This window comes from Natator depressus, chromosome 2 (genome assembly GCF_965152275.1).
Source record: "Natator depressus isolate rNatDep1 chromosome 2, rNatDep2.hap1, whole genome shotgun sequence".
Classification (NCBI taxonomy): Eukaryota; Metazoa; Chordata; order Testudines; family Cheloniidae; genus Natator; species Natator depressus.
Genome location: NC_134235.1, coordinates 250692982 through 250717053, shown reverse-complemented (window position 1 = coordinate 250717053; position 24072 = coordinate 250692982). Strand labels below are relative to the sequence as shown.

At 43.3% G+C, this 24072-nt stretch overlaps 1 protein-coding gene across 1 annotated transcript in view; it reads left to right on the top strand.

Moving 5' to 3' along the window:
• The window catches only part of LOC141983318 (sodium channel protein type 5 subunit alpha-like), a 132405-nt gene that overhangs the window by 19798 nt on the left and 88535 nt on the right, over nt 1-24072 (top strand). The window contains exons 3-8 of the mRNA XM_074946338.1: nt 10378-10672; nt 13127-13245; nt 15506-15622; nt 17738-17866; nt 20356-20447; nt 21360-21581. Coding sequence (XP_074802439.1) covers nt 10430-10672; nt 13127-13245; nt 15506-15622; nt 17738-17866; nt 20356-20447; nt 21360-21581 — 922 coding nt within the window. The 5' untranslated portion in view covers nt 10378-10429. The remainder of the gene's footprint in view (nt 1-10377; nt 10673-13126; nt 13246-15505; nt 15623-17737; nt 17867-20355; nt 20448-21359; nt 21582-24072) is intronic.

Sequence of the window (24072 nt, the reverse complement as noted above, 5' to 3'; positions counted from 1 at the left end):
GAATGGGGCTAACACCCGAGCATTCCCGTCGGTGGTTCAGATCCCTAAGGTGGAAACCAGACGTGTCATTTACCCGACATGCCTACCACATTGTGAAACATTGGGATGCCTGGATATCAGGAGCAAGTGTTAAATCTCCAGAAGATTTGCCCATCCTAATGCAAATGGAGCAGTTCTTAGAGGGTGTTCCTGAGGAAATAGAAAGATACATCCTAGATGGGAAGCCCAAAACTGTAATCGAGGTGGGGGAGATTGGAGCCAAATGGGTGGAGGCGGCAGAAAAGAAAAAAACTGGTCGCAGTTGGAGTGGATACCAGAAGGGACAATCACAGACCATACCCTACTACCGGGGGCAGCCCAAGGCCCCAACTACCCCACAAGGAACCCTCCAGACACCTTATCGTCCCTCCATGCTGTTCTCCAGCAACCCACCTCGCCCCAGTGACCCGTCAGCTGGACGATGTTTTAAATGTAACGAGCTGGGGCATGTAAAGGCCAACTGCCCCAAGAACCCCAACAGATTACAGTTCATTGCACCGGAATCACACCGGAGGTCCTCAGGCCCAGATACCTCCCAGATACCCTCAGAGCGGAGGGAAACTGTGAGTGTGGGCGGGAAAAAGGTCACCGTGTGGAGTGACACCAGAGCACAAGTGTCGGCTATCCATGCTTCCTTAGTGGACCCCAATTTAATCGACCCAGAGATCCAAGTGACGATTCAACCCTTCAAGTCCAACTCTTTCGATTTGCCTACAGCGAAGTTGCCTGTCCAGTACAAGGGCTGGTCAGGAACGTGGACTTTTGCAGTCTATGATGATTATCCCATCCCCATGCTGTTGGAGGAGGACTTGGCCAATCGCCTGAAGTCAGCCAAGAGAGTGGGAATGGTCACCCGCAGCCAGGCTAAACCAGCTGTCACGCCTAGCTCTGTTCTGGAAACTTCTACCAGGACCCGGTCAGAGGTGATGGACCCGGACCCCAGGCCAATGTCTGCAACAGCAGTAGTGGATCCAGTCCCAGAGACCCAGACAGAGCCAGTCCCAGAACAGGAACCGGCGGAACAACTAGCACCAGACCCATTGCCAGCACTGAACCCAGTACTTGCAACCCCAACACCAGAGGGCCCCACCGAACCTGAACCGGCAGCAGCCGATAACCCTGCATAAGAGGCTCAGCCGGAGCCTGAATCCCAACATAGTGCACCAGCAGAGAGCGGTTCACAGTCAACGGAAACAGCCCCATCCCCTACATCGCTTCCAGAGGTACCAAGTATAGGTCCACAATCCAATGAGGAACTGATACTTCCAGCATCAGGGGAACAGTTCCAGACCGAACAGGAAGCAGATGAAAGCCTCCAAAAAGCTTGGTCGGAGGCATGGAGCAACCCACCACCGCTCAGCTCTTCTAATCGATCCAGGTTTTTTGTAGAAAGAGGACTTTTATACAAGGAAACTCTTTCTGATGGACACCACGAAAACTGGCATCCTCAGAGATAGTTGGTAGTTCCAACTAAGTACCGGGCCAAGCTCTTGTGCTTAGCCCACGATCATCCTAGTGGCCATGCTGGGGTGAACAGGACCAAAGACCATTTGGGGAGGTCATTCCACTGGGAGGGAATGAGCAAGGATGTTTCTACATATGTCCGGTCTTGTGAGGTATGCCAAAGAGTGGGAAAACCCCAAGACCAGGTCAAAGCCCCTCTCCAGCCACTCCCCATCATTGAGGTTCCATTTCAGCGAGTAGCTGTGGATATTCTGGGTCCTTTTCCGAAAAAGACAGCCAGAGGAAAGCAGTACATACTGACTTTCATGGATTTTGCCACCCGATGGCCGGAAGCAGTAGCTCTAAGCAACACCAGGGCTAAAAGTGTGTGCCAGGGACTAGTAGACATTTTTGCCAGGGTAGGTTGGCCCTCTGACATCCTCACAGATGCAGGAACTAATTTCCTGGCAGGCACTATGGAAAGCCTTTGGGAAGCTCATGGGGTAAATCGCTTGGTTGCCACTCCTTACCACCATCAAACAAATGGCATGGTGGACAAGTTTAATGGAACTTTGGAGGCCATGATATGTAAATTCGATAATGAGCACTCCAATGACTGGGACCTCGTGTTGCAGCAGTTGCTCTTTGCCTACAGAGCTGTACCACATCCTAGTTTAGGGTTTTCACCATTTGAACTTGTATCTGGCCGCGAGGCTAAGGGGCCATTACAGTTGGTGAAGCAGCCATGGGAGGGATTTACACCTTCTCCAGGAACTAACATTCTGGACTTTGTAACCAACCTACAAAACTCTCTCCGAACCGCTTGAGCCCTTGCGAAATAAAACCTACAGGATGCTCAAAAAGAGCAAAAAGCCTGGTATGATAAACATGCCAGAGAGCGTTCCTTCAAAGTAGGGGACCAGGTCATGGTCTTAAAGGCGCTCCAGGCCCATAAATTGGAAGCGTCATGGGAAGGGCGATTCACGGTCCAGGAGCACCTAAGAACTGTTAATTATCTCATAGCATTCCCCACCTCCAACCAAAAGCCTAAGGTATACCATATTCTCTAAAGCCCTTTTATTTCAGAGAATTAAAGGTTTGTCAGTTTACAGCCCAGAGAGGAGATGACACTGAGTGGCCTGAAGGTGTCTACTACGAAGGGAAAAGTGCTGGTGGCGTGGAAGAGGTGAACCTCTCCATGACCCTTAGGCGTATGCAGCGACAGCAGATCCAGGAGCTGTGCACTAGCTACCCCAGGACTGACTGAACGGGCATACCACTCCATTGACACAGGTAATGCTCACCCAATTAAAGTTCAACCTTACCGGTGTCTCCTCAAGCTAAAACTGCTATAGACCGGGAGTTCCAGGATATGTTACAGATGGGGGTAATCCGCCCCTCTGGCAGTGCATGGGCATCTCCAGTGGTTCTAGTTCCCAAACCAGATGGGGAGATACGTTTTTGCGTGGACTACCATAAGCTAAATGCTGTAACTCGCCCCGACAACTATCCAATGCCACGTACAGGTGAACTATTAGAGAAACTGGGACGGGCCCAGTTCATCTCTACCTTGGACTTAACCAAGGGGTACTGGCAGGTACCGCTAGATGAATCCTCCAGGGAAAGGTCAGCCTTCACCACCCATGTCGGGCTGTATGAATTTAATGTACTCCCTTTCGGGCTGTGAAATGCACCCGCCACCTTCCAAAGACTTGTAGATGGTCTCCTAGCAGGATTAGGAGAATATGCAGTCGCCTACCTTGACGATGTGGCCATATTTTCGGATTCCTGGGCAGAACACCTGGAACATCTACAAAAAGTCTTCGAGCTCATAAGGGAGGCAGGACTAACTGTTAAGGCTAAAAACTGTCAAATAGGCCTAAACAGAGTGACTTACCTTGGACACCAGGTGGGTCAAGGAACTATCAACCCCCTACAGGCCAAAGTGGATGCTATCCAAAAGTGGCCTGTCCCAAAGTCAAAGAAACAGGTTCAATCCTTCTTACGCTTGGCTGGTTATTACAGATGATTTGTACCGCAATACAGCCAAATCGCCGCCCCACTGACAGACCTAACCGAAAAGAAACATCCAAATGCCGTTCAGTGGACCGAAGAGTGTCAGAAAGCCTTTAACAAGCTTAAAGCGACACTCATGTCTGACCCTGTGCTAAGTGCCCCAGACTTTGACAAACCGTTCCTAGTAACCACAGATGCGTCCGAACATGGTGTGGGAGCAGTTTTCATGCAGGAAGGACCGGATCAAGAATTCCATCCTGTAGTGTTTCTCAGCAAGAAGCTGTCTGAGAGGGAAAGCAACTGGTCAGTCAGTGAAAAAGAATGTTACGCCATTGTCTACGCTCTGGAAAAGCTACACCCATATGTTTGGGGACTGTGTTTCCACCTGCAAACCGACCATGCTACGCTACAGTGGCTTCATACCACCACGGGAAATAACAAAAAAATTATTCGGTGGAGTTAAGCTCTCCAAGATTTTGATTTCGACATCCAACACACCTCAGGAGCTTCTAACAAAGTGGCTGATGCACTCTCCTATGAAAGTTTCCCAGAATCAACTGGTTAAAATCGTCCTTGAGATGTGGAAAATATTGTTAGTCTTTATATACTTGGTAGTATATTTAGAGGTGCATGTGTCTTATTAACTCTGTTTTTTCCTAGAGCGCCAGGAAGAAATCCCAGCCTTGACACCCCCCACCCACCCAACCCAGGTGGGAGGTAAAACTCTGCAGATACTTTCGAGTTCTGGTGCTGCCCTCACCAGGGACAGAGACTTTTGGGTTGTTGGACTTTGGGTGTCTTTGGGTTGCTGGACTCAAGAACCAAAGGGAAAGGACATGCCCCAAATTGCCTGGGGTCGGTTTTTTTTGCTCACGGGTTGTGTTGTGAATCCTCTTGGTGGTGTTTCCCCAATATAATGCCACATTGTTTCTCTCTGATATTAAAAGGCTTTTGCTACACTCAGACTGTGCTTGTGAGAGGGGAAGTATTGCCTCTTAGAGGCGCCCAGCGGGAGTGGTATATATTTGTCCCAGGTCACTGGGTGGGGGCTCGAGCTGGTTTTGCATTGTGTATTGGAATGGAACCCCTAGATACTGAACCCGGCCCTTGTTGCTGCCAACTCTGAAGGGCAGAAGGGTTACAAATATATCAAACAGCAAATAGGTATTCAGCAAATAGGTATTCAGGTATTCACTCCACCTCTTAAGAACATATGAAAGGCCATAGTGGGTCAGATCAATGGTCCATCTAGCCAAATATCCTCTCTTCCAACAATGGCCAGTGAACAAAACAGGCAATCATCGAGTGATCCATCTTCTGTCATCCATTCCCAGATTCTGGCAAACAGGTTAGGGACACTCAGATCATGGGGTTGCATTCTTGCCCATCCTGGCTAATAGTCATTGATGGACCTATCTTCCATGAACTTACCTAGTTCTTTTTTGAACTCTGTTATTGTTTTGGCCTTCACAACATTCCTTGGTAATGAGCTCCACAGGTTGATAGTGCGTTTTGTGAATAAGTAGTTCTTTACGTTTGGTTTAAACCTCCTGCCTATTAATTTCATTGAGTGACCCCTAGTTCTTTTATGTAAAGGAGTAAATAACATTTCCTTATTCACTTTCTCCACACCAGTCAAGATTTTATAAACCTCTCTCATATCCCCGCATAGTTGTCTCTTTTTCCAAGCTGAAAAGTCCCCAACTTTTTAATCTCTCCTCTTATGGAAGCTGCTCCATACCCCTAATCATTTTTGTTGCCCTTCTTTGTACTGTTTCCAGTTCTACTGTATGTTTCTTGAGATGCGGTGACCAGATCTGCATGCAGTATTCAAGGTGTGGATGTACCATGGATTTATATAGATGCATTATGATATTTTCTGTCTTATTATCTGTCCCTTTCCTAACGGTTCCTAATATTCTGTTAGCTTTTTTGACTGCTGCTGCACATTCAATGGATATTTTCAGAGAACTATCTACAATGGCACCAAGATCTATTTCTTGAGAGCTAATTTAGACCCTATAAATTGTCTGAATAGTTGGGATTATGTTTTCCAGTGTGCATTACTCTGCATTTATCAATTTGAATTTTATGAATTTCACCTGCCATTTTGTTGCTGGGTCACCCTGTTTTGGGAGATCCCTTTGTAACTCCTTGCAGTCTGCTTTGAATTTAACTATCTTGAGTAATTTTGCATCACCTGAAAATTTTGCCACCTCACTGTTTACCCCCTTTTCCAGATTATTTATGAATATATTGCACAGCACTGATCTTAGTACAGACCCTTAGGGGACACCACTATTTACTTCTCTCAATTATGACAACGGACCATTTATTCCTACCCTTTGTTTCCTATCTTTTAATCAGTTACTGATCCATGAGAGAACCTTCCATGATTTCCCTTTACAAAAGCCATGTTGAATCTTCCCCAGCAAATCATATTCGTCTACATCCACTGCATAGTTGGGTGTTCATACCCTGCCTGGGAGCCTAAAAGACATATATACGGGAGCCTCGTGAGATATAGTAATAGTACCAATGCCACAATCAGTGACAGAATTTGTCAAGTCCTTGTGCTATTAAGAAATAATCTAATCTTGAATATGTTGAATGAGCTTCAGGGAAAAAAAAATCTTGTCTTTGGCTGTAGGATTTCCCAATCTCCACACATTTCATAAGCCTAAATCATCCTGTAGCGAGGGGGCGTGGCCTCTCTCAGAAACTGACAAGTGGGAACGCAACATGCCCCCTGCTGGGCTGAACCGGGAAAGTCACGTCTGCCTCGCTGGAAGGAAAGGACGGGAAGGGGAGGCACAAAAGTCGGGCCCTGCAGTTCAGTTGGGCTAGCATCACCACAGGAGGCAGATGCATCCCGCCTGCTGCAGGAGCCCACATAGGAGCTGCCAGGGCTGCCTCCTGCAGACTGGCTCGAGTTCCCAGGACTGCTGGCCAACCAAGGTGCTGAGGTGCTGCTGGGGCTCGCCGCCTGAGGACTGGCCAGATCTCCTCTGGCTCCTGCCTGACCGAGATGCCAAGGAGCTGCTGGGGCTGCTTCCTGCAGACTGGCCAGAGCTCCCCGAGATGACGGATGCAGGTACACCTGAGCGGGAGTGGGAAGCAGCCCAGGGAAACCAGGCAACCGTCTGGTTGGGAAGTGGCCTGAGACCAGGTCAGCGTGTTGCGGGCGGATCCCCACTGACCCAGTGGCAGACCACTCTGCCTCTGTAAGGGCCCTGGGCTGGGACGTGAAGGAGTTGGATGGGCCCTTGTCCCCCACTTCCATCCCACCTGGGGTGGCAGTACTCCCCCTCCTTAGGCTAAGAGGCCTGCGTTTGTCTGTCACCCACCAGAGCCAGGATGACAAGCTGGGGTGGCGTTCATACCTGACTGAGCCCCTAGTTTGTTTGCTGGGTGCCGGACCCCGGCCGGCGCCCGAGGCAGCTTGCTGGGTGCCAGACCCTTGACTGACTGGGGTTCATAGACTGCTGAGTCGCTCTGCCCTGATTACAGGTCAGAGCCTATTAACTATTGGCTGGTGTACTGTTCTGCCTGGCCGGAGGACCGGAACATTAGGTGTAGCTAATTCCTCCTTTCGAGCTCACTTTGCAGGCACATGACAGCGAGTGGGCATGGCCTCCCTCAGAGACTGACAAGGAGGGATGGCCATGCAGCTTACACAGCCATGTATGTATGAAGTGTTAGTGTTTCTATGCAGAGATGGAGATGATTTATGAAGAACTGGGTCTAGTTTTGCTAAAATCTCCAACTATAATAATAGGATTATGGCCACGTTATTTATATTTGAGCTTCAGAGCTCAAGCAACCTACATCTACCTCGGCCACAGAGCTGTATAACAATATTGCCAGCAGTGAACTATTACTACTGCTCATTGGGGTAAGATGTGTTTTACTGTTTTCTGATTGACAGCTCTCTAATTAGTCCCATATTGCTGTGAGGCAGAATGCTATAGCATGGAGTGGTACAGATGCTCTTCCCACTTCACTTTTGAAAATGGAAATTAGGCTCTGCAATCACTTAGGCACTTTTGAAAATGTTACCCTCTGTGGATAGAAGATTGCATTATTTTTATCTTGCTTGTTGACTCTTTGCTCGCATAACCTAATTAAGCAAAAACCCATAACAATATGTGCATTGTGTGCTATTGGTTCCTGCCTCAGAGGCACAGTGAGTTAAGAGCTTTCAATTTTAGCTTTTATAAGAAAAATACTTCAAAATGCCTTTAGTTTTACATAACCAGTATTGACAAGGGGGGGGTATGTATAATATTTTGTGTTACATATGTTTTAACTAGTTTTACTATGCTTTCTGGTTTATCTTTATCTCTTGTAGCGTTTGTTTTGTTTTTCTTTTTGTTTTTTAAGTGCCTGGAAAGCCAAAATTGATGTTGCAAGGGCAGCTGGACATAGGTAGAAAAGCTGAATATACCCTCTTTTCCCTCTTGAGCCTACCCCTTTTCCCTCAGCACTCCCGACTCTGTGCTGACAGCTTAGGTTGCCTTTACATTTTTGCTTTGTATGCCCGTTTTACAGGAGAGGGAGATAGAACACTGGTATCAACTGGTTCCATGGCAACTGGAGTTTGGCAGTTGGGCTCTGACTGTTAGTTCTTAGAATGCCAGACCCTTGCTGTCCATCCATCCGGGGGAAATGGAATCAGATTGGAGGGAGGGGACAGCAAGAGGGAACTGCCAGGCAATAGAGCTTCAAGAAAGGAACCTGTTATCTCCTTTTCAAGAAAGCAGATTTGCTACTCTTTTTGGTAGACTTAATGGAGAAAAAGAAACAAGAAAAGAATGTAGAATCAACAAATATGCAGGATAGGAATATGGGCTGAATTCACCATTGGCATAAGTGGACCTAAGTTTCTATTAACTTCAGTAGGAGTTGGATCTGCTTACACCAGGACTGAACTTTGTCCAATAAATATAGGAAAACAGGATACACAGAAAGAAAAGGCGTACTTGTGGCACCTTAGAGACTAACCAATTTATTTGAGCATAAGCTTTCGTGAGCTACAGCTCACTTCATCGGAATGCATCAAGTACGCCTTTTCTTTTTGCGAATACAGACTAACACGACTGTCAGGATACACAGAGTGGGTCTTGTGCATTTTCATCTCTCAAACACAGGTACCGTCAAGAGGCTATATGGGAAAAGGAAACAATGGCTTTAAAGAAACAAACAAACAATAGAATAATTTACAAAGTAGTTTGTTGTAAATAAAAGAAAGCCATGTGATTTAAATGTGTGGTTTTTGGAGACATTCTGTACAGTGTAGACCAAGGCTAAAACCGAGGGTTATCTGGCAGTAGCAGTTCTTCACACCATTGTCCAGCAGCTTTATGATTCTGTATCAGAACACCAATATCACCCTACAGGTTGTAATCAACTCCAGGATAAGTACTTGTGAAAAATTTCCATATAGCATTTGTCACAAAGTTCAGTGTGAGGTAGTGGGACCCAGCAAGCTGTGACTCAGTTCTCCATACCATAAACGTGGGACTGCTTGGCTGTCCCTTCGTTGGAGAGTCTGACTTGTGGTGGTGGTGGGTAATAACTAGAAAATGGCATGAAAAAATGCAATCATTGTTCGACAACACTGAAAATGTTATTGTAATTGTAATAGAGTGTGCTCTTTAGTTTGTAACATCATATTCCTATCTGGTCATTGCTGCTGGAAAATAAACCTATTTATTAGCTTTCTAGTATTTGCAATGATTAAAATGGATTTTCATACATAGGAACTTTGACTTTTGTAAAAAAAAGATAAGTTATTTAATCTGGGAGGGGGCATTTTGGGGTTTTTTGGTTATTTTTGGATAATTGGTCTTGCTCTAGTTACCACACAATGATATCGGAGATGCTGCATTGTTTCAAATGCTTTCTTAACTGTTGGTAGATGTTATTATTATTGGTAACCTTCATAGCTATAGCACTTGGAAGAAAATTATTCATTTCCTGTGTACTGTTATGCTGCATCTCTTCAGGGCATCTTGCAAAGCCTAATATTCATCCAGGGTTTCTTTGTGGGTCTGAGCACAGTGGAGAGGGTATCTATTTTTGTGGAGTTGGGGGTGTTCTTGAACAGAGTGTTTTCCTCAATTGTTTTGTAATATGTACTTCAGCTATTGATGTGGCATGTGCTTAGCATGTTAAGTACACTGCACAAAATGTATAGGTCTACTAATGAGTAAGTGTGAACAGTAAATAATGCTGTTCAATTTGGTTACTTTGTTTCCATGTTAAGATCACTGGATAATTCTAGATGTAATGTATTTTACATTTTAGAAGTATCCAGGTACTTTTAAGTTAGATGTATAAGACTTCCTTTCTTTTCCCTTTCTGTTACTTCTCAAGGTTGTAAGAGTTACAAGTACCGTGGAGGCTATGCCTTTAATCCTAGCAGGGAGCTCTTTGCAGCACTTATCAGTAAAGATTCTAGAGAACGTAACTGACAGATTTCAAGAAAAATAATGTTTAGTCCTCCTTGGCTGGATGGACTGTGGCTGAGATGCAAGGCCTCTAGGGTATGTTGAGAGTTTAAAGGAAGAAAAATCTGTTAGGAGGAGCTCATAGATGTGGTTGATCATTCCTAGATCTCTGGAAAATTAGTCTGATCACCCACAACTCCATTTCATCTATAATATATACCTAAATCCTGCCAGTTACATGTAATCTAAAAATAAAACCCTGTAACTTATCAATTAGGAATATAGTGCAATTTCCCCCCAATTTTTCTCTAAGGCTGACTGCTACAAAACGGGGAACACTCATAAAACAATTGGAAAGCTAAATGAGATGGTTTGTCTTTGACAGCTTACTTTCTTGGTAGTCACTTATCTTGATACTTCTTTTTAGTTATTTCCACTACTAGGAGTAAAATCTACTGCAGGAGGAAAAGGATGAAAAGATGGCTGACTTTTCACTACCGTGTTCTAACCACTTCCGCCAGTTCACGCGTGAATCTTTGGCTGCTATTGAGAAGCGAATTGCTGCCTACAAGAATTTCGAAGACCACCAACCTAAAGAGAAACCTCGTCCCCAACTTGACCTGCAGGTTTTCCAAAAGCTGCCTACTCTCTATGGCAATCCTCCTCAGGAGCTTGTTGGGAAACCACTGGAGGATCTTGACCCTTATTACAATGATCACAAGGTTAGAGACAGCTTATGCCGAGGGATCTGATTTCATCCCTCCTTGATCATTTGTCAGTAGGGAGCCTTTTCTGGTTTAGGAGTCAGAGAGATAAATTTGGCAGTGCTTTCTTTGAATGATTATATTAAGACAGTTGTATTCAATCAAGTTATAATAAAAAAAGACATCATACTTTGATCACTAAGTGATCATGTAATAAAACCTTAGTTTTAAACTCTACTAATCATAGAGAGTGAAATTCATCAGCATGAGGCATGTGCACCATTTACATCAGGCGTGGGCAAACTTTTTAGCCCGAGGGCCATATCGGGGTATGGAAATTGTATGGCGGGCCATGAATGCTCACAAAATTGGGGGCAGGGGTGCATGAGGGGATGAGGGTTCCGGCTGGGAATGCGGGCTCTGGGATGGAGCCAGAAAAGAGGATTTCAGGGTGCGGGAGGGGGCTCCGGGCTGGGATGGAGTGTTGGGGTGCGGGGGGGGCATGAGGGCTCTGGCTGGGGGTGGGGGCAGGGGGATGAGGGGTTTGGGGTGCAGGAGGGTGTTCCAGGCTGGAACCGAGGGGTTCAGAGGGCGGGAGGGGGGATCAGGGCTGGGGCAGGGGTTTGGCGTACAGGGATGTGTGTAAGGGCTCCAGCTAGTGGTGTGGGTTCTGGGGTGGGGCCGGGGATGAGTGGTTTGGGGTGCAGGAGGGTGCTCTGGGCTGGGACCAAGGGGTTCAGAGGGTGGGAGGGGGATCAGGGTTGGGTCGGGGATTGGGGGCAGGCACTTACCTCAAGCAGCTCCTGGAAGCATGTCCCCCCTCCGGCTTCTACGCGGAGGCACAGCCAGGTGGCTCTGCACACTGCCCTGTCCGCAGGTGCCATTCCTGGCCAATGGGAGCTGTGGGGGGCAGTGCTTGTGGATGGGGCAGTGCGCAGAGCTGCCTGGCCGCGCCTCCGCATACTACGTAGGAGCCAGAGGGGAGTCAGGCTGGGAGCGATGTGGAGCGGGGCAAACTCCCGACCCCACTCCCTGGCTGGAACCGAGGGCCGGATTAAAAGGTCTGATGGGCCGGATGTGGCCACCCCTGATTTACATCCTGCTTAAGCCCTCCAAATAGCGTTTAAGTGGGATTTAGGAGGTATATGTTAGCCCTCTACACAAGGATGAATGTCACCCACACTGAATGTAACATAGGACAGAGAATATAAAAATCTGTTGCTGCATGATGAGTGAAAACGGAGTTATTGGATTTTATCTAAAGTATCTTCAAGCTTATTAGACCTATATGTGGGCTGAATCAAAGCCACTCCATTACATGCAGCTTCTCTCTCTGTAGGCTGTTAATAATCAGAACCACTTAATACAGTCTGTTTTCCTATGTTACAAATTTTAATAAGGAAATACTGCCCCTAAGTATACATTTTTTTTTCCAAAACCACCAGTTCTTCCAAGTACAAAATGATTTCTAGAATATATTTTAGCTTTTAAAACATGAACCCAGCTCTCTCAGACTCCAGGCTATTGGCTCAGGTGCGTTCCCTAACCCCCAGACTATTGGCTATACTAGGATGGCTTGCTCTAATTCTCTTTGTTTAAATAATTAAATATCATTGGCACCGAAACTTGTGTCCATGTCTCATGCATTCCAGATGGGTGCCATGACCACTGGGCAATAAAGTCAGTCTACCTTTAGCCCAAATACTATTTAATAACTTCTACAAAGTGGAACAGCTCCATCAGGAGTGAGTGAGCAAGGGAGACAGGCTGACTGTAGATGCATTGTTAGGCCATTCTACTCAAAGCTAGAGAGGAGGAGGGGGAAATTCCACCCTGGACCTGAGACACTTTCCTAATTAAAGTTTTGTTGAACAACTCTTTGCATGAGAAAAGTTTCAGGTTTGACAAATCCACATTTTTCAATGAAAAATTGTTTTGTTGAAAAATTCCTGACCAGCTCTGGTCAATATTAGTGAATGCTGAGTCAGTAGTTCATCAAATAAAGGCCCTGATCCTCCAAAATGCTCTCAAATTTTATATATATATATAAACTTGACTCGCATGAATAATCCCATTTACTTTAATGAGAATGCTGACATGAGTAAAATGACTTCTATGCACACTTTGTGGGATCAGGGCGAAAGGAAGAAGTTTCATAGTGAGAAATTCCAGTTCAGTAATTAATTGCCTAAATTTACCTTTAAAAAGGGACATGAATAGTGTTCTCCAGAGCACACAGTATTCTTTACTGAAACTTTAAAAATGTGTGGTTCAAATATATAATGAATCAAAAAAGGTAACAAACAAGAATTACAAGGAATCTTTCAATATAGACAAACAAAAAGCAAGTCAAGCATCAACCTTTCCCCCAAATTATTTGCAGTTCTGCCAGCAATACAACCCTTCAATGTCCACAGTTCACTTTCTGGAGAAGTTTCATTAATTAAGATTATCTCTGTTTTTTTCTTAAAGACATTTATGGTACTGAACAAAAGGAAAACAATCTTCCGATTTACTGCCACACGTGCCTTGTGTATACTTAGCCCTTTTCATCCGATCAGAAGAGCAGTGATTAAAATTTTGGTACATTCATATCCTTTCAGGTGGTTTCACTTATTCTAGTTTTTTTATAATGGGTATGAGATAATATGGGTGTAATACTGAGTGTGTCATATTTAGAACATACCCTGGATCTAGCCTGTTTCTAAAAGCAATAGTGCACCTGTTTCAGATAATTGTGAATTATTTTAGAAACGACTGTTACTAGTATATGAAACAGGAAGTGTACAGGGATTGACCTACAGGGAGGAAGGATGGAAACCAAGTAATAGAGGGCCTAATTCTGATCTCACTTATACCTGTGATTAATGCCATTAAAGTCAATGGGCTTGGTTCACTGTGGTGTTTCACCAGTTTTACACGGCAAAGTTATGCTGAAGTAAAACTGGAGTATCACAGTGGTGAATCAGACCCAAGGGCCTGATCCAGCCACTGTGGAGATCTAAGTACTACCAGTCACGCAGAGCCCTGCAAGGGTGTCCTGTATATCTTGCAGAGCTGTGTGTGATCTTAAGCTCACTCTTGCTGCAGTAAACAGGCCTCAGTGAAGAGGTGGTGCACATGGCTCTACAACAGTGCAGAGGGGGTGATTCTGTTGAGGATCACCTCTCTAGCATGCTGAGTTGGGGGTCACATGGGCTGGCCAGCCTAGTTCAGACATCCCCTTCTCCAGCAGGTCTGCCTGTGTTCAGGTCCCTGCTGCAGCTGATGGGTCTCTTGAGGTCCCTGTCTGTGAGGATGACTCCTACAAGTGCAGCTAGTAGGCGTAGCAGAATATTGGAGGTAGGGGAGGGAGGGAATCTTTTATACACCCCTACTGCTTCCTGGATATGAGTCAGCAGTGTGCCCTTGTTGCCAAGAAGGCCAACAGCATATTGGGCTGTATTAGTAGGAGCGTTGCCAGCAGATCAAGGGAAGTGATTATTCCCCTCTATTCAGCGCTGGTGAGGCCACACCAGGAGTATTGTGTCCAGTTTTGGTCCCCCCACTACAGAAGGGATGTGGACAAATGGGGGAGAGTCCAGCGGAGGGCATCGAAAATGATTAGGGGGCTGGGGCACATGACTTACGAGGAGAGGCTGAGGGAACTGGGGTTATTTAATCTGCAGAAGAGAAGAGTAAGGGGGGATTTGATAGCCTTCCAAAGAGGATGGAGCTAGGCTGTTCTCAGTGGTGGCAGATGACAGAACAAGAAGCAGTGGTCTCAAGTTACAGTGGGGGAGGTCTAGGTTGGATATTAGGAAACACTATTTCACTAGGAGGGTGGTGAAGCACTGGAATGGGTTATTTAGGGAGGTGGTGGAATCTCCATCCTTAGAGGTTTTTAAGGCTCAGTATGACAAAGTCCTGGCTGGGATGATTTAGTTGGTGTTGGTCCTGCTTTGAGCAGGAGGTTGGACTAGATGACCTCCTTAGGTCTCTACCAACCCTAATATTCTATGATTCTATGAAGTGCATATGTGCATGGTGCATAGCACCATGCCCCATCTGCCCCCTGCACGCTCCTCCATAGTTGGGTGTATGTGGATCACATCTGCTATGTGGTAACTCTATGTGCCTAACTCTCTCAGTTCCAAGTGGGGATCCATACCAACAGGGTCACTGAGTTGTGCTCAGCGCTGTTGCAGATCCCATGTGTGCGGTAGTGCAAACCCTTTGCACCATCATCATGGTCAAGCCCATAGTTACTCTAGTGTTAAAATCAGTGTCAGTGTTATCAGAAGCAGTCCTCTGCATTTTGTTCCTGGTAGTGCCAAGCAGTGACATTTCCCACATATCTTCTTGAACAAACTATTCTTGGGTGAGGAACAATGATTTTGTGGCTCAAGCGTTGAAGTGGGACATTGACATCTGGGTTCAGTTCCCACCTATCAACTATCTTTGTCACCCTGGACAAGTCACTTAGACCCAGAGACGCAAAGCTGTTTAGGCTCCTAATTTCCACTGAAGCCTTAATACCATTGTGGATCTGGGCCTTTGTCTTCCTATATGTAAGAGGAGGATAAAAACAGATCTCTTGTCCCACTCTTCATTGTTCTTATTTATTTAGACTGAGTTCTTTTGGGGTAGGGACTGTCTCTTATTAAGTTTTACATATAATGCCTATTGCAATGGAGTCCCAATTTAGTTGCTTGGTCTGACGTCAATATGAATAACATCCAAATAGAATTGTTAATAATGTCCTAAATTTTGAAACCAGATGTTAAATCTACAATGGCTTAAACATTTTTTGTATTAGTGGAGTGTTTCGATTACACTGTAATGTTCTTTACCTTAACTCCTGTTACTTACATTGTTCACTATTTTTATTATGTGCACTATTTTAATCAATTGTATCTTCATGGCTATATTTGAAACTCCTAGGAAGTCTAAGTCATCCACACCTCCTCCATGGAACAAATATGTCGAGTAAGTATTTCTGTAGGAATTTATTTTTCCTAATTCTCTAGTTCTAATTAATTATTTAATTGGCCTAATCTTGTAGTTCTCACACAAGATAACATTTTGGAGTCATTAGGAATTTTGCTTGTGTTAGAACTTTAGGATTACTGCTTTGTGAATATAGGGCCATCTTCTGCTTTCATTTGCTGTATTATAAATCCAGAGTAAGTCTTTGGAGTCGCTTTGGATTTTCAGTGGGGTGAATGAAAGCAGAATCAGCCATTTAGTGCCAAAAAAGTGCTAAGTTCTTTTCATTATCTTTTGTCCACATTTAGTTCTAAATCCTAAAGTCCTCCCTTAATTTTTACACATTTTTTTACTGAGGCAAGTCTCCAATCAATGTCATTGTTGACTAAGAGAAAGGATAAGGTCTTGAAATCCTTACTGAATTCATTTCTGTAATGTTGATTTGTACACAATTTGCTTTAATAAAATGGTCTGTCAGATGCTTCTTGCCTGTGGAACTTTGTTAATAAGGGGCCTTTTCTTCAGCATTGGCCAGATCTCGCAATTTTATCACAAATATCAAAATATTTAATGTTTTTTCTTAAAGCTTCAACTCCTGATGTCATGTGAAAACCTGAGAATCTCAAACTTCATTTAAAAAAAGAAAGTGTAAACTTCTATCCTTCCCAGTGTCAAAGTTTGAAAACATGAACCCTAACAACCCCAACATCCACAGCAAAAAAACCACAAAAAACCTATTACTTTAAACATTTGTTTTAAGACACTCGCATGACTTGTTGGGACCTGACTCATGATTTTCAAACACGCTGTGTTGGCAATACTGAGTACTCCAATGAGCTCTGTGCAGGAATGCATGTTTTCAGGGGCCTGGGATAAAATCTGAAACTGAGCCCCCGCATCCTTCCAAACAAATACCCCTAAGGTGAGGCTGTGGGAAACGGGGGGTTGGAGCGTGAGCCTGCCCTGCACTCACCCTGCAGCAGTGTCTCCGCTCCCTCTGGGCATTGCAACCTGGCATGCAGAGTCAGAATGCCACTCACTCAAGTTTGCAGCACCAGTCAGTTTGGGTACTCTCTCAAACAGAGGGCCTGTGTCAAACTACCCCCTTTGCCCCTCTTTGGGCAGCCCTGGCTCTATGGGGTTGGATCTGTGTGCCTGAATGAATCTCATTAACATCAGTGCATCTCCCTGTGGGTGCAGGGTTCTGCCCTTGTGCAGCATGATGCAGGATCAGCACCTAAATTAATAACTTCAGTCTACCAGATCATCCACTTTGCTAACTATAATATCTGAATAAAACTGTATGATTGTAATATATATCCCCATTTGAAAACCAGTGTACATCAATAAGTTTCTCTGCAAGGGGGGGGGGGGTCAGAATTTAGACAAAGTAATAGATGCTATGGTAATTCAAACACCTTTCCCATCCCCACCCTCAGTAAAAAGGGCTACATTGCAGTCAAATAATTTCTGAACATATTTCCTGAATACCAAATGCCTTTAAAATTCTCTAAGGAGATCTCAAACTTGCTGAAATGATAAGTGCACTCAGAAAAGCCAGCAGAGCTTTTACTGCTAGTTTCCATTTTAAAGAAAATGCTGCCTTTAAAATTAAAGTCCTGTAAAGCTGTATTTCTGTGAGCTTTTTTTCAACATTCCTTAAAGAAAGTGCTACCAGATACACAAAGTGAACAACATACAATGCACTGAGCAGCCACTTTGACATTTTGAACCAGTGAAGATATGGATTATTGTCAAAAAATTTAAAAGTGGACAGTGATTTGGGGTGGCTCAAATTAGGGATGCCCAACCTGAGTCACTTTAAAATTTTAGCAAAGAAAAAATTGTCACATGTAAGCAACTATACTGCAGACACAGATGTTGATAGCCACATGCAGACTGCTGGCAGCTAATATCTTAAGTTGCCTGTAGGAGTTAAGTCCTGATCCAATACCCATTGAAATCAATGGGAGCCTTTCCATTAACTTCATTTGGAGGCACTAGGTCAGGTTCTTGGGCAAAGAGAGAGCTCAAAGTGAGTAAACTGCATGTGCCACATACCCTCCTCCATTAATTGCTAATGTTCTCACATTTCTTGGGCACTTCACTCCCCAGGTACACTTTCACAGCCATTTACACTTTTGAAGTATTGATAAAAATATTGGCAAGAGGATTGTGTCTGAATGAATTCACCTTCCTTCGAGATCCGTGGAATTGGTTGGATTTCAGTGTCATTGTTATGGCGTAAGTAAACATATATATTTTAAAGAGCTATCATGAAGTGTAAAAATTATTTTTGCTTGTGTTTATTTTCTCTAGAACTTTTCACTAAGGTTTTGTACTGTCCCCTTAAGACACAACAACATTGTAAGGAGTGATAACTGTATCTAGTGCTCTTGTATTCTCTTTGTTGTATCGTATACTGGATATCAACAGCATGCCAGTCCCACAAAAAGAGGCTAAGGGGATTGTACAGAGGGTAAAGATAGCAACATATATGATACATTCAATGCCATCAAGTAGCCATCAGCAGCCCCTTTTCTGTGAAAGAGGAAAAGGGTCTGACCTGACAGGAAGTGAGATGTAATATCTATACTGTCATGAAGTATCTGTGTGCCACATATATGCAGACATCATGGTAGTCAGTGGATTAAATCTGGGATTGGCATCACCAAAAACAGTGTGAGCTTGAACTTTCTATAATTAGAAAGCAATAAAACCAAATTAATTAAGCCACTGTATTACAGGCTCCTCCTTTTACACAAGCTTGTCAAGAAGGTCTGCAATCCACAGGAGTTCAAGACCTATGGGATGTCAAATTTGGGATGTCAAATTTTTCTGTCTCTTTCTTTTAAAGTATAAGTAACAAGGGGGGGGGAGGCAGAACTTATTACTCCATGGTTTGATTACTCCCAACTTGCCTGAGTGATGAGAGTTCCAAAGAAACTGGGCCTTTCAGTCCCTTATATCTTCGTTTCCTTTTATCACAATAAGGCAATGAACAGACAATACTATCATCCAGAGTGTTTCCAGTTATTTCACTGTAGATAGTATGAAGTGTACTCCATACCAACAGTGGCAAGAGCTACTCCCTGCAGAGTTCCTCTGAGCTGTCTGCACAGACAGCTTCTCATTCACTGTGCTCCCAGTGACAACACACTGACTGCAGCCCAGTCATCAGAGATGAGAGGAGGAACTTCCTACCACACACAGAGACAGCCACAGGACTTTTTTAGTTCCATTAAATCCATAGGTCCCTTTTACTAATTCCCAGGACACTATTGACAACCATTCTAAGGGAAGGGTCACCAGCCAAGGCCGTGGATCATGCCACAGTTTCCCCTTTTGGCTATGTAACTCAGTCCTGAGTCAGACTTCACCTTCAATAACCCGTTGTTGAAGGAAGGACTTTATTCATTAATCACCATTAAATTAAAATAAAGAATTCTAGGCTTCAGTTTTCCTCCTCATCAGGGGATGATCCTTCTCACCGTCTCTCATCAGTAATTTGTCATCAGCCCCTTTTGCATTCCAGACTCTGCTGCTCCACCCCACATCCACTCTAGAGTTCAGTCTCTTCTTCTGCTATTTCTCCATGGAGAGCTAATGTCTTAGATACTTCCTCTTCAGGATGTCTCTGTCAGCACACTCTTTAGCTTACTGCTTCCTTCCCAGGCTCAAACTGTAAACCTCTCTGGTCCAGAGGTGGATACCAACTCTCCTCCTGGACCCTGCTGATTGATTAGCTCCCCACTGTCTCCCTTCTCCAGTGATTCTGACTGTTCTCTTCAGGCTCTTACTGTCTACGCTGCCATTCAGGGCTTGTCCTTACAGCAGCCTTTTGCATGTCCTGTCGGTTCCTCCAGCCTGTAACAGTCACAGAGCTTCGCTAGAGAGAGCTTCCTCTTTATACTGTTCTAGCAGTCTCTGCCAGTGAAGAAGTGACTCATTCTAAAGTCTCCAACTCTACCTCCCACTTGGTTGAAAGAACAACAGGTGTGTGGGTGGGTAGGTGAACACGCTCGTGTGTGTGTGTGTGTGTGTGTGTGTGTGTCAGACAGAGAGAGAGGTGATAAACAGAGGTAGCAACAGGTAGGGCTGAGAAAGAAGAGCCAAAGGCAGTAACTGAGAGGTACTAGGGACTGTGTGTGCGCGTGTGTGTGTGTGTGAGAGAGAGAGAAGTGGAGGTGTCAGATTGTTTTGTGGATTGGACTGTTTGATCTGTACTCTGGGAATAGAGGAGACTATTACAGGGTGGAATTGATTCATTTTCTTATAGTGAGGAGAACTGATGGATTTTTTTTCCAGGGAGGAACCGTGATGTAGGAGGAATGGATAGATTTATTGTAAACTAGGGAGGAGGCAAACTTTGAAGTATTACTTGGGAATTTGATCAAAAGTAATTATTTTCTCCTTCCTCTGGCCAAAATATTTTTAATAAATATTTGTAATAATTAATGTGTTGCTGTTTTTGGCTAAATTTAGAAGCTCATGGTATTGTGGGATGTTGGAAGCATTCATAATCAAGCATTAATTTATAAGTATGTGCTATTTGAAGTAATCAAGAAATGGATCCTTGATACATAATACTCAGGATGAGCCCTTGACATTGGGTTTGTTAATGCTCAAGATATTATATGCTCAGAAGGGTTAGAAATTAAGAAAAGCTGTATAAAATATTTCCACTGTTCATTCAATTGAATAGCATATTTTGTCATGTCTTGATTTTATAGATATGCAGGGGAGTTTAGTGATCTAGGCAATGTTTCGGTACTTCGTACGTTCAGGGTTCTGAGAGCTTTAAAAACTATTTCAATACTCCCAGGTAAGAAGCCCAGATTTTTGAATATTTTCTGTCAACTACAAGTGATTCTCTCCTCCAACCATTTCATTGGTTTTGTAGGTCTTTTGTCTTTTTTTTTTTTTTGTCTGAGTGACTTTGTGTTACAGAAACAACTGAATTTGTGGATGTGGTATCTCAGGATTGTTGGCCCAGTCAGAATAATTTAAGCACTGGAAACAATCTGCCATTTTATTTATTTTGATTGTTCATGTCTTTAAGCATTTTGCTTGATTTTTATAATATCTGTTATACAGAAGGCTGTTCTAATTGTTCTTGTTGATCATTGTTTTGACTGTGCAATGTCCTTAATGACTCAGACTTTATAATTAATATTTATTATTATTAGGTCAAATCCTATTCAGTTTTTACTCATTCCTTAATCAGGCAGATCAATTAGGTGTTTGCTGGTTAACAGCTGTAATGAAATTGAATATGGTTGATGGATCTTGTCCATTGGTCTCTTTCTGGTCCCCTTGTATTATTTTTCTGTATGTCTCTAGTGTTTACAAGTCCTCCCAAGGTAGCATCATTGCAAATTTAATTAGCAGGATATTTATTCCCTTTTCGAGATTATGAAAGTCAGATTCTCCCTGGTCCTTGCATGGATGAGGGTACAATTCATGCAGGAAGGACAAAAGGAGCCTTTTCCCCTCCACACACTCCATACTCGGTGCAAAAGTTCTAGGGACAATTGCTTAGACTAGAGGAAAAACTTCTTTTCTTACTTTGATTACTTTTGTTTCATCTGGACTATGTTTGTATTGAAAAGATACATGCAACACTGGCCAAGTGACTATGAACTTGTGGATACTGTATGTTGTTTTGACTCTCAAAAAGCACGATACATGTGTTTCAGTCTTTTAGTCCTTATACTGCTGAATTTTCTCTCTCTAGGACTGAAGGTCATTGTAGGTACACTTATCCAGTCTATTAAGAAACTTGCTGATGTGATGATCCTGACTGTTTTCTGCTTGAGTGTCTTTGCCCTCATAGGCCTCCAGCTCTTTAAAGGCAATTTGAGACATAAGTGTGTCAGGGATTTTAACTCCACCAATGGAACTATTTATTTGGATGACAAAAAATGGGGCTCCTTTGATGAGTTTATTAATGATTCAGGTATGTTGTCCTCTTGTTTCCTTTTAAGATGATAGATTTTATTTATATATATATATATATATGTGTGTGTGTGTATAGACTCCTGCACTGCAAATATATTGAAAATACAGATGAACTACTACCACAGCACAATGTTAGTCTTTAAAATGCCAGAATGATTTGCAAAGGTCCAGGGATGATTTCTGCTATTGCTGCTACAATTCCTTTCTTTTTTCCCCCCATCAACCCATTATTGGAAACAGTGTTTACAAAGTTTCCAATAATAGTCATCTGTGTTTCCCAGTATGATACCATAGTAACTGAAATGCACATTAGCTCATTCTCTGACGTAATTTACAGACATTTGGCCTTGTACAGTGTACTAAGCAGTACATACAGTTTGCTGTACATTTAAGAAGTCTGCAGATTTGTGTGTTCTGTTGTGGACCGTGAACAGTTTTAGCTGAACTAAATATTCAGCTAAAATGTGTGTTTTCCTTATAAATAAGTTGTATATCTTTCTATTCCATATGTATTTCTTGACTACAATTAGTGCTGAAAATATGGATGTGTAGAACAGACATCTGAAAACACAACAAAGCATCTTCAGAGGAAAGAAAAAATTTAGGTGCATCGAGGGAAGAAAGAGCTTTATGAGGAAAAAAGATCTCAAAATACATAAGAGAACAACATGAGAAAAACCATTTGCATGTGCTGAATCTGGGGAAAGTTTTACCACTGAGTGAAATCTCCAGATACACCAGGAAATTTAGACACAGGAGGAACTGTCAATAAGCACTGTGTGTGGAGAAAACTGTACTTGTAAAGGAGAGGTTAAAATACACAAAAGAATCCACCCAGAAGGGATGCATTTTGCATGCACTGAATGTGAAAGATTTACTGAGATTGGATCTCTCAAAACTCACCAAGAATCCAGTTAGGAGAGAAATTATTTATATGTACCAGATGTAGGGAAAACTTTAATGGTAAGGGAATTCTCAAAACCCACTGGAAAAATCCACACAGGAACCAAGTCATTTACAAGCATGGAATATAGGAAGAGCCTCACTCAGAAGGCAATCTCTAAAAATACTAGTGAATTCACACAGGAGAGAGATCTTTTTCCATGCAATAGATGTGTAAAAGCTTTGGCTACAAAGAGGAATTTCAAAATACATAAGAGGAATAACATGAAACAGAAACCAGCAACCTAGCCCTCATTTTTTTCTTTTAATTTTTAAATGTTCCTTTACAAACATTAACTTTGCTGTGTTGCACATCATTTATATCTCATTGTAGGATACACGTTTGTGGTTCATAATGTGGCCCCTTCCCTGAGGTGTGGCTCAAGCCTCCCCGGGGATGCTTACTACTTAGAGTGACTTCTCCCTTCTCCTTGCATGGGCTGGTCCTGGGCTCTGTAATGTGATGTCTGGTGCCTCCACCAAAGGTGACTCTTCACTGTGCCCAGGGCACAAGGGGTGCTGTCTTTTTGAAAAATGACTAATGCTGCTAATGGGCAAGGAGTATAAAACCCACTACATAATGACAGAATAAAGCACATCTATACAAAGCACAGCAAAGAAATGACGCACCCAGAAATAACAATATAACAAAGGACGATTTTATTCAGAGCAGGAAAATGGCATCTGGGAAAGGAAAGCCTTAGGGTTAACTAATAAGTACTAACACATCAACAAATTTCCCACCTCCCAGCACTCACTACTCTTCTCAAACCACAGCTCCCTCCCTGGCATCTTCCCAGCCAGATGACATGCTAAGGTTGAATCCAGAGACCAGTGCTGTGAACATTGGCCAGCATAAACAAACGAAAAAGGATCCTCTTACAGTGTCTTCACCTCTGGATGGGGCAAGGTCATCTCCTGGCTCTTTAGTCTGGAGTTCTGTGGGGGGTCTTGGCTGGCCTTTGGTAGCCAGTGCTGAGTTGGGTCTGACACTGTACACACTGCTCTGGATAGGGGTGGAACTGCCTGAAACCCTGCACTAGATCCCACAGCAGTTCAGTTCCCTTTCCGAGGAGTGGGAGTTAATCAGAGACTTCCTGAGCTACTGTCCTACTTTTTCAGCTCCTTGTTCTCCCTCCACTGCTTCCCTCCTACTGTATGTTCAACTTGGTCATTTCATGTTATCTTAAAAATAAATTGTAATTTTATTTTAAAAATAAATTTTAAATTTTAAATTTTTTTTAAATTTTTTTTAAATTTTTAAATTTTTTTAAATTTTATTTTAAAAATAAATTGTAATTTTGGGGCAACACAACACAATTTTGGAGGCTAGAGCAGTGCAAAGCAGCCAAAATCTGTTCTAGGTCCAGTACTATTAAATATTTTCATTAACAACTTGCATATTGAAGTGGAGACTATGCTTATAAAGTGCTAGCAACTCCTCGGAGGGGTTGCTAGCACTTTAGATGAAAGAATTAGAATTCAAAATGATCATAGTAAATTGGAGAATTGGTATGAAATCAGTAAGATGAAAATCAATAAAGTTA